The sequence below is a fragment of the Gnatocerus cornutus genome, chromosome 4, assembly GCF_029298725.1.
Source record: "Gnatocerus cornutus isolate USDA-ARS CGAHR chromosome 4, icGnaCorn1.1, whole genome shotgun sequence".
Lineage (NCBI taxonomy): Eukaryota > Metazoa > Arthropoda > Insecta > Coleoptera > Tenebrionidae > Gnatocerus > Gnatocerus cornutus.
Genome location: NC_142236.1, coordinates 6,886,384 through 6,896,694, shown reverse-complemented (window position 1 = coordinate 6,896,694; position 10,311 = coordinate 6,886,384). Strand labels below are relative to the sequence as shown.

Sequence of the window (10,311 nt, the reverse complement as noted above, 5' to 3'; positions counted from 1 at the left end):
AGTACCAGAGACAATGGAGACGTGACGCACTAGTAGGCTCTGGAATTTTGAAGGGTGTTGGTAACCATCTGACAGTCAGAGTTACCAACCTTCAGAGTCTCCTGTATTTTTGGGCATATTGTGAGGAGTGGTAACTCCACCACCGTTGGCGTGTGTTGTACTGCCAGCGGTTGAGGAGTTCCTTAACCTCGCTGTAATTCTTCAAAAGTACAAGGAAACTTGGATCCATCGATACCGAGTGTTCCCAGAATCCTTGCCACACCTCCTGTTGCTAACTTCCGCCGGATTATCGTCTCCTAGATAACGGATAAATAAAAATAAACACTTGTCGCAACGTTTTTGTTTTTAATTGGACTATCTGCTCCATTGACAGCGTTATATGGGATATAGATAATGCTCTAATTAATTGTGTGAATTGTTTGTGTAGAGATAAGGTAAAAGCTTTCGCAGAGTTTGCATTAGGAAAAGGGAAATGGTATTGGAAGGAAGTGAAGAAGTGCATCTCGATGAACTGGAAGCAGAGAGAATCTATCTGCCGTCGTTGGACAGTGGCGTCGATACCAAGGAATACTTGAATCGGTGAGTGGCTTATCGTAATCACGTTGAAGAATTTAATTTCGATATAATTGGATAATTGGATTTTTATCTTAAAAAAATTAAGTGCGGATATGAGTTACGAGCGTTTGTTTGTCAAGGACGTAAAGTTGCGACTTTATTTAAAAAGTGTAATTAATTAAATTAAGGTGCAAAATATTAGACTAAACAAAACCACACGAATTATACAAGGTGTTTATAAGTGTTTCTAGCATCAAGGGTGGCTATGAAATGTCAAATAAATTTGCCGCTCATTACAAATGTGGGTTTCGATTTTTCAACTGACATTTTCAGTTAACCTCAAACATGGAGCAAAGTGAGCTTTGAGAAATAAACTGTTTTAGTTGTGGTTTGAAACCTGAAAATCAAAAACTTGGACACAAAACTGTAACTGAAACGTCATGGACGTAAGTAACATTAACTCTATTATAAATAATTTTCAAGATAGTTATATTCACTATGAAAACAAAGCGGCAAAATAGTGCACGGCAGGAATTCCAGAGCTACCCTTGATGCTAGAAACATTTATAAACACCTTGTAGATTAGAGGTAATCTGTCTATTTGTTAATTAAGGGCCCAATTTCATGTTGACTTGCGGCATTGTAAATCAAAGTTGCGTCTTAGCAATCCCAATCAAAGTGATGCTACCTTAGCAACTGCGTCAACGCAACTTTGCGCCAGTGACTTCAAATCGGGCCCTAAGACAGTCGGGGGAATAAGAGCATTATCCGTCTATTTTGTAAATTAAGACAGTTGTTTCTTTCTTTTTTTTTTTTATTTTTGTTTTTCTTTTTTTTCTGTTTTTTTTTATTTTGTTTAATTTGTTCCTTTTTTTCTTTGTTTTTTTATTATTATTTTCTTTTTTAACGCATGGTTTGTCTATTTGTGAATAAAAAAGACAATCGGTTTAATAATCGCATAATCCGTCTATTTCTAAATTAAGACAGGGAGGATTAAACGCATGATCCGTCTATTCGTAAATTAAGACATGGGGGGGGGATTAACCGCATGATCCGTCTATTTGTTAATTAAGACTGTCGGGAGAATAAGCGCATTATCCGTCTATTTTGTAAATTAAGACAGTTGTTTCTTTCTTTTTTCCTTTTTTCATTTTTGTTTTTTTTTTGTTTTTTTTTTAATTTTCTTTAATTTCTTCCTTTTTTTTCTTTGTTTTTTTTATTATTTATTTCTGTATTAGCGCATGGTTTGTCTATTTGTAAATAAAAAAGACAGTCGGTTTAATAATCGCATGATCCGTCTATTCGTAAATTAAGACAGGGGGGGGATTAAACGCATGATCCGTCTATTTGTAAATTAAGACAGTCGGGAGAATAAGCGCATTATCCGTCTATTGTGTAAATTAAGACAGTTGTTTCTTTCTTTTTTTTCTCTTTTTTCTTTTTGTTTTTCCTTTTTTTCTGTGTTTTTTTTCTTTTTTTTTTCTTTGTCTTTTTTATGTCTTTTCTTTTTTTACGCATGGATTGTCTGTTTGTAAATAAAAAAGACAGTCGGTTTAATAATCGCATGATCCGTCTATTTGTAAATTATTTTATTTCTAAATTAAGACAGGGGGGGAATAAGCGCATGATCCGTCTATTTGTAAAGTAAGACGGGGGGGAATAAGCGCATGATCCGTCTATTTGTTAATTAAGACAGTCGGTGTAATAAGCGCATGATCCGTCTAATTGGTAATTAAGACAGTCGGGGGAATAAGCTCATGATCCGTCTATTTGTTAATTAAGACAGTCGGGAGAATAAGCGCATTATCCGTCTATTTTGTAAATTAAGACAGTTGTTTCTTTTTTTTTTTCTTTTTTTTCTATTCTCTTTTTGTTTTTCCTTTTCTTTCTATTCTCTTTTTGTTTTTCTTTTTTTTTTCTGTTTTTTTTTATTTTCTTTAATATATCCTTTTTTTTTCTTTGTTTTTTTTATTATTTTTTTTCCTTTTTTTGCGCATGGTTTGTCTATTTCTTAAATAAAAAAGACAGTCGGTTTAATAATCGCATGATCCGTCTATTTGTAAATTAAGACAGTCGGGGGAATAAGTACATGATCTTCTCTATTTTATAAAAGAGTCAGATTAGATTGAAAATGTTATCATGTTGGACTGAAAATAAAGTAAATTATCTAAAATTAGACCAAATTAGACTAGAATTGAGATTTAACTAAAACGTTATCTTCGGTTCATTCTAGACTGCTAAAAATTAGAGTAAAATAATACGAACTTAGTCTAATTTTAGGACAGTTTCGTCACATTTACTAAATAGTTTTGTCCAATTTGAGACTAAATTTAGCAAGAGATGGTCTAATTCTATTTTATTTTATTCAGAGTCTATTTTGACTCAGTACCTCAGAAATATCTTACTCTTTCGCTCGGCATTCTTCCACACTATTAATCCACGCCAATTTTTGAAAAAACTGAGACTAATAGAACCTGTACCGGACAATTTATAGCCTGCAGATTATGCAAATTTGCAATAAATTAATGTCGCTTTCCACCAGCCACGCTAAAAATCCCCACAGTCCCACCCTTTCCCGCCAATTTGACCATCCGGCGCCAAATATAAACAGCACTTTACGACAAAAACCGTCTTTATCCAGTCCCAAGTGTTTAATTTCGTGGAAGATGTGGAGAATGAGCTCTGGAACGTAATTACAGGCGACGTAATTATCCAAGATCCTGTTTGGCCGCTTTGCACTAATCAAAAAGTGGTAGCCGGTCTTGGATTTTTGTATTTTTACTTTCAACGAGCTTGCAAGAGAACATATTTATGCAAATCCGCGGCTGGGAGAAAATGAAATGTCGCCGATGTGCTTATTACTTTGGGGATTTGAGAGCGTCATAATTGTTTTGGCATTTCTGGGTTTGCTTAATTTGACAATGAATAGAAGGAAGTTGACCATGAAACGGGTCGTTATATCGAAAGAAGTAAAATCGGTTTACTTGATCTATCGACAATGAACAGGCTGGTCCAATAAATTCTAATTAGTGGAATCAGGTAGCGCCATTATTAGAACTAGTTTTGGGATTACATTTAGAAAAAGAAGTTCTTGCAGCTATGTCGAGCGCGAGTTTCCCGCCAGAACAGCGCCCTCTGTCTACGGCGTCCCGAAGTTCTTCAAGAAAACGGGGGAAAAACAGGCGAGTCTCGCCGAACAAGAAGTCTTCCTCAAGTTGAAGAACACAGGAGGCAACCTCCATGGGTTCTGGATGACCTTCTTCCACAGCGCTTGTTATGGAGGGCACTCCTTCCGGAACCAACGCGTCGGGAAGCTTATGATAAGAGAGCACGACTTTGTCCTCTTCATCAAGTACCAAGAAAAGAGCTTCGTGGTGTTGATCGAAGTCAAGTCGACCAACGACCAGAAGACCTCCAACTTAGAGAAAGTCAGCGATGCGAAGATCATCAAAAATAACAAGAGATCGGCGCAGCACCAGCTTAGAGACCACCTGGAGGTCTTGCAAGGAGTCACCGGCGACGACCCCGGAGTCCAAACTTACATAATGTGGCCGTTTTTGGGGTCCTTCACCAAAGACCCCAAGCAACAACTAGTCAAGAGGTGGAAGGAAGACAATAATTTACACGTTTTTGAAGACACGTTTCGGTCCCAGAAGGAGTTCGACGAGTGGTTCTTAATGAACATCCTTTCTGGTACCGCCGCGACGGAGAGTACCTTCACTACGCTTCTGAACAGGTAGTACCAACACCTATACCACCAACTCTAGTCTTTTTCTAGGTTTGTCATCCTGAGCTGTGGCGTCTTCGTCGACGAGATCAACCGCGGTCTCATGGCGCTCCTCACGCAAGAACAACTCGAACTGTTAAACTCCGACTTCTGTCAACAAAATCAACCTCTGGTGGTCCACGGAGCTGCCGGTACTGGTAAAACGCTTCTGGTTTTACGGAAACTTCAGTTGCTGCACCAGTCTGGGAGGCTCAACGAGGAGAACCGCGCCCTCTACATCTGCTACTGGCCTGGAATTAGGTACTGTGGGATACCTAGATTTCGAGCTCTTCTTTGCGAATTCAAGCCAGAAAACGGCGAAAATCAGCGAGAAATCGTCGTTTTGCATCGAAATAAGCGGATTTCTCTAAGAAATTTGATGATTTCGGCAAATTTCTGCTGTTTTTTTGTAATTCAGCCGTTGAATCTTGATAAAAATTAATAGTTTTGTAGATTTCGAGCTCTTCTTTGCGAATTCAAGCCAGAAAACGACGAAAATCGACGAGAAATTGTCGTTTTGCATCGAAAGAAGCGAGTTTCTTTAGGAAATTTGATGATTTCGTGCAGATTTCTGCTGTTTTCTTGCAATTCAGCCATTTAATCTTGATAAAAATTAATGGTTTTGTAGATTTCGAGCTCGTCTTTGCGAATTCAAGCCAGAAAACGGCAAAAATCAGCGAGAAATAGTCGTTTTGCATAGAAATAAGCAGATTTCACTAAGAAATTTGATGATGTCGTGCAGATTTCTGCTGTTTTCTTGCAAATTAACCGTTGAATCTTGATAAAAATTGATGGTTTTGTAGATTTCGAGCTCTTCTTTGCGAATTAAAACCAGAAAACGGCGAAAATCGGCGAGAAATCGTCGTTTGCATCGAAATAAGCGGATTTCTCTAAGAAATTTGATGATGTTGTGCAGATTTCTGCTGTTTTCTTGCTATTCAGCCGTTAAATCTTAATAAAAATTGATGGTTTTGTAGATTTCGAGCTCTTCTTTGCGAATTCAAGCCAGAAAACGGCGAAAATCAGCGAGAAATCGTCGCTTTGCATCGAAATAAGCGGATTTCTCTAAGAAATTTGATGATTTCGGCAAATTTCTACTGTTTTCTTGTAATTCAGCCGTTGAATCTTGATAAAAATTAATGGTTTTGTAGATTTCGAGCTCTTCTTTGCGAATTCAAGCCAGAAAACGGCAAAAATCAGCGAGAAATCGTCGTTTTGCATCGAAATAAGCAGATTTCACTAAGAAATTTGATGATGTCGTGCAGATTTCTGCTGTTTTCTTGCAATTTAACCGTTGAATCTTGATAAAAATTGATGGTTTTGTAGATTTCGAGCTCTTCTTTGCGAATTAAAGCCAGAAAACGGCGAAAATCAGCGAGAAATCGTCGTTTTGCATCGAAATAAGCGGATTTCTCTAAGAAATTTGATGATTTTGTGCAGATTTCTGCTGTTTTCTTGCAATTCAGCCGTTGAATCTTGATAAAAATTCATGGTTTTGTAGATTTCGAGCTCTTCTTTGTGAATTCAAGCCAGAAAATGACAAAAGTCGGCGAGAAATTGTCGTTTTGCATCAAAATAAGCGGATTTCTTTAAGAAATTTGATGATTTCGTGCAGATTTCTGTTGTTTTCTTGCAATTCAGCCGTTGAATCTTGATAAAAGTTGATGGTTTTGTAGATTTCGAGCTCTTCTTTGCGAATTCAAGCCAGAAACGGCAAAAATCAGGGAGAAATCGTCGTTTTGCATCGAAATAAACGGATTTCTCTAAGAAATTTGATGATTTCGTGCATATTTCTGCTGTTTTCTTGCAATTCAGCCGTTGAATCTTAATAAAAATTGATGGTTTAGTAGATTTCGAGCTCTTCTTTGCGAATTCAAGCCAGAAACGGCGAAAATTAGCGAGAAATCGTCGTTTTGCATCAAAATAAGCGGATTTCTCTAAGCAATTTGATGACTTCGTGCAGATTTCTGCTGTTTTCTTGCAATTTAGCCGTTGAATCTTGATAAAAATTGATGGTTTTGTAGATATCGAGCTTTCCTTTGCGAATTCAAGCCAGAAAACGGCGAAAATCAGCGAGAAATCGTCGTTTTGCATCGAAATAAGCGGATTTCTTTCAGAAATTTAATGATTTCGTGCAGATTCTGCTGTTTTCTTGCAATTCAGCCGTTGAATCTTGATAAAAATTGCTGGTTTTGTAGATTTCAAGCTCGTCTTTGCGAATTCAAGCCAGAAAATGGCAAAATTCAGCGAGAAATCATCATTTTGCATCAAAATAAACGGATTTCTCTAAGAAATTTGATGATTTCGGCAAATTTTTGCTGTTGTCTTGCAATTCAGCCGTTGAATCTTGATAAAAATTGATGGTTTTGTAGATTGCGAGCTCTTCTTTGCTAATTCAACCCAGAAAACGGCGAAAATCTGCGAGAAATCGTCGTTTTGCATCGAAGTAAGCGGATTTCTCTAAGAAATTTGATGATTTCGTGCAGATGTCTGCTGTTTTCTTGCAATTCAACCGTTAAATCTTGATAAAAATTGATGGTTTTGTAGATTTTGAGCTCTTCTTTACTAGGTAGTTTATTAGGTACTGTGGGTACCACCACGAGTACCACTAATAATTGTGGTTTTAGGTACGACATGGAGTTGAAAATGGAAGCTTTGGGCATCCGCCAGTACGTGGACACCACGCGCTTCTTCATCTCCATCCACGACTTCATGAAGAACAACACGAAGAAGTACAAGCACGTGTTTATGGACGAAGCGGAGGCGCTGTGTCTCGCGCTGGATGGTACGATCATGAGGAGTACCATGGCCGCGATTCATCGAGCGTACCACGACGGTAACTGCTCCTCTTCTTGTGTGCAGACGGAGTGTCATGGTGGTACCAACTGGGGGGAGCTGTGGTTCATGGTGGATATTAACCAAGCGTCACTTTTCCTCCCCAAGCACTCCCCCCAACTGTTGAAAACTCCATCGGTGCTGTTGACGAAAGTCATGCGTACCACCGGCTACATCTTCAAAGTGTTCAAGCAGTTTTACAGCGTCCCCATGCCGCTGCTCCCGAAGAAGATCCTAGATAATGTGAATATCCCGGATATTACAATAGGGCACCATGTCTTCGGGCCTCCGATCTACTGGGTCGACTCTAAGAATAACATCGACAAGGTCATTGCTAAGGTCATCATCGACTTGTGCTCGAGTAAGGGGTTCAAACCGCACGACTTGTGCGTTATTCCGTTTCTTGTAAACGAGAAGTTGGTACCAGAGAGTATCAACAAATACATCGATGAGGCGTTTGTCGAGAATAGTTTCAGACCGAATGCCGTCAGAGACGTTGAACACTTCTTGAAGCACCGAGAGATCAACAGTTTTTTGATCGCGTGGGCTTTAAGAGTGAAGGGGTTGGAGTTTAAGGTGGTCATTATGGCGATTGATGAAGACGATTTTGATTACAAGGACGCTGAAGATAGGAAGAAGGCGTATATAATGGCGTCGAGATGTACGTCTTTGTTGATTGTCGTGAGCACTGAAGGGGTGAGGAATGATATCGAGATGGCTGGGAGGTTTGAAAATTATCCGTTTTCTTTGGATTTGTAAGAAGAAAATTGTTACAATTTTTACAATGATAATGAAAAGTGTATGTTGGGTTGCGTTTTCGAATCAGTCATATATACAGTATGTCCTCGGATTGAGTTCACAAGAGAAAAAAAACGTTATTTTTCATTTTACAAAAAAATGACAAAGGGATAATATTTTTTGCTTAATTTAAAATAAAAAAATTTTTTAATTAAAACTATTAATATTAGCAAGCTGTGTTCTTAAAATCGAAAAAAAAAACAAAAAATAACGAAGAACTTTTTTATTTTAAATTTTGCAAAAAATGTCAAAGGAATGAAATTTGTTCCTTAACTCAAACCAATTTCCACTATTTGATTGACCCATTACCTGTTTTAGCACATAGTTCAATCCTAACTCGTAATTCTTTAAGACTGTTTTGAATTTTCTCAATTATTGTTAAGGATGCAATTGCATTTCTTTTCCAATTTTTTAATACTTAATACACATTATTGGGTAAATTTTCCTTTAATTTTTAACGCACTATTTGATATTGTGAATCCACAACCTGCTATTATTTAAATACGATTACAAAATTTCATAAATAAAAATAATGAAAAAATTAATTTTAAGGGTACAAATTAATAATTTTGAAAGTTTAATTGCAGATTTATCTGTTTTAAAAAAAGCAAAAAATATTATTTCTTTGTCATTTGTCTCTTTTGAACTCAATCCGGGGACCTACTGTATATTTAACAAGAAGTTTAGACTATGTAATTTTGGTAACCATATATTTGTATCCAAAAATGTTGTCAATAAAAAAATTCTTGTGTAAACATTTTAAATTTAACTTACAGAAGATTTTCAAGTTTTTGGTTTTTCGTTTCTTAAGTTACCAAAGTAAAATTGCCTCCAGATATGAATCTGACTAAGATTTTGTTGAAGAATTTCCAATTAAAAGGAAGTGCGAGCGTTCTGGGAGATTCTGTGTACAATATTTTTTATTCGACCATAGTTTAACATAACATTTCTTAAGGAATCTTATTATTTTTTAGGCGACTTAAACAAAAAATGGAATTTTTAGGCCTCAAAAGCGGCCTAAAATTAAGTCTTTTTTGGCCGCAAACATTTTTGGCCTATTTATGGTGGCGCCATCTATCTATAGTTTTGCATATTACATCAAGATACCAATATTACCCCCAATTTTACAATTATTTGGGTAAAATCAGATTGTCAAACTGCTGTAAAGTGCAACAAAGACTTGTTGAATTATTGAAAATGAAGATATCTAGCAGTGCTGCAACAATATCAAAAAGCACATCAAATCTTATTCATACAATTTAAGAAGCTACACAAGAAAGTATGAACTTTTCTGAAGGATTCTTAAATATTTACACTTATTCAGTTGTTATAAATGATTAAATTAAATTAGATTAATTAATTAATCAAAAATAAAAATTAATTAACTTGTAAATTTAATGATGTCGCCTTAAAAATCTTGTGTGTATCACGACCAAAAAGTGCCATTTTGCCCTCGCCTCGGCCAAAAACAAAACTTTTTGGCTTGGTACACAAATAACTATTATTTAAGTATCAATTAACAATGGGACCTAAATTATCAAAATTACAATTTATTTCCAAACACCAAATTTTGTCAAAAAATGCTGACGCGCGTTTCGATAGCAATGCTACCATCATCATAAACTCAGTTTAATCATCGCTCTGATGATTGTAGCATTGCTATCGAAACGCGCGTCAGCATTTTTTGACAAAATTTGGTGTTTGGGAATAAATTGTAATTTTGATAATTTTTGTCAACACCCAGAATTGATCCAATAAATTTTCTTTGAATGTAACCTAAACCAATTTAATTAAATAAAATTAAAGAATCCTAAATCCAAAATATTTTCTAGACGCAAAGCAATGTCTTTGATAAAAAATGTCAACCTAAATTCGCAATACAAAACACGATGAGTAAAAACAATTTATTACCAAGAAAGTTACGTATTTTTTACGAAAAAAGTATGATGGGTTTAAACAGTGGTACCAACAGAAAACCACAGGCAAAATATCGATATCCGTTCTTCTAGCGCTTGAGTGAGAATTTGCAGTTGTTGAATAAAAACTTCTAACTTTAACTAATAAAACACCTTTATTTTTGACGTTTCCAAGACGTTTGTTTCCATTCCCACATTTAGCTTGTTTAATAATATAGGCAACCCAAAATACACTGCTCTTTATCTGTTTGTAGAAGAAAAAATTAATTTTACAATAACTATTATAATGCTCGTCGAACAAGCCAAAACTTTGACGTTAGTAAAGATAGTCATAAATGTCATTTTAAGTTATAGTCGTAGAAACAATGTAATTAATTCTGTAGAAACACATTTCAGGTATTTATGTTAATATTTGCACAGATTTCAATTTTTTTGTAGTTA

The 10,311-nt window shown here is 36.0% G+C and overlaps 1 protein-coding gene across 2 annotated transcripts; it reads left to right on the top strand.

Annotated features, from left to right (window-relative positions):
• The first annotated feature begins 236 nt into the window (after positions 1-236).
• On the top strand, positions 237-8,091 carry LOC148176292 (uncharacterized). 2 transcript variants are annotated; one of them, XM_088034579.1, is made up of 4 exons: positions 237-579; positions 3,653-4,291; positions 4,334-4,582; positions 6,949-8,091. In XM_088034579.1, exons 1-4 carry the CDS (start codon positions 473-475, stop codon positions 7,913-7,915), a joined length of 1,962 nt encoding a protein of 653 aa, XP_087890705.1. In that variant the 5' UTR covers positions 237-472; the 3' UTR covers positions 7,916-8,091. The 2 variants fall into 2 exon arrangements, with proteins under 2 accessions (XP_087890705.1, XP_087890704.1); XM_088034578.1 differs by having other exon boundaries at positions 3,644-4,291.
• Positions 8,092-10,311: the final 2,220 nt, after the last annotated feature.

What these genes read in the sequence shown, in the direction of transcription:
- LOC148176292 (XM_088034578.1), top strand. Translation starts at nt 473, where the DNA reads ATGGTATTGGAAGGAAGTGAAGAAGTGCATCTCGATGAACTGGAAGCA. An exon ending in ACCAAGGAATACTTGAATCG is followed by an intron (nt 580 to 3,643) that starts GTGAGTGGCTTA and finishes TAGAAAAAGAAG; the next exon opens with TTCTTGCAGCTATGTCGAGC. An exon ending in TGCTACTGGCCTGGAATTAG is followed by an intron (nt 4,583 to 6,948) that starts GTACTGTGGGAT and finishes TTGTGGTTTTAG; the next exon opens with GTACGACATGGAGTTGAAAA.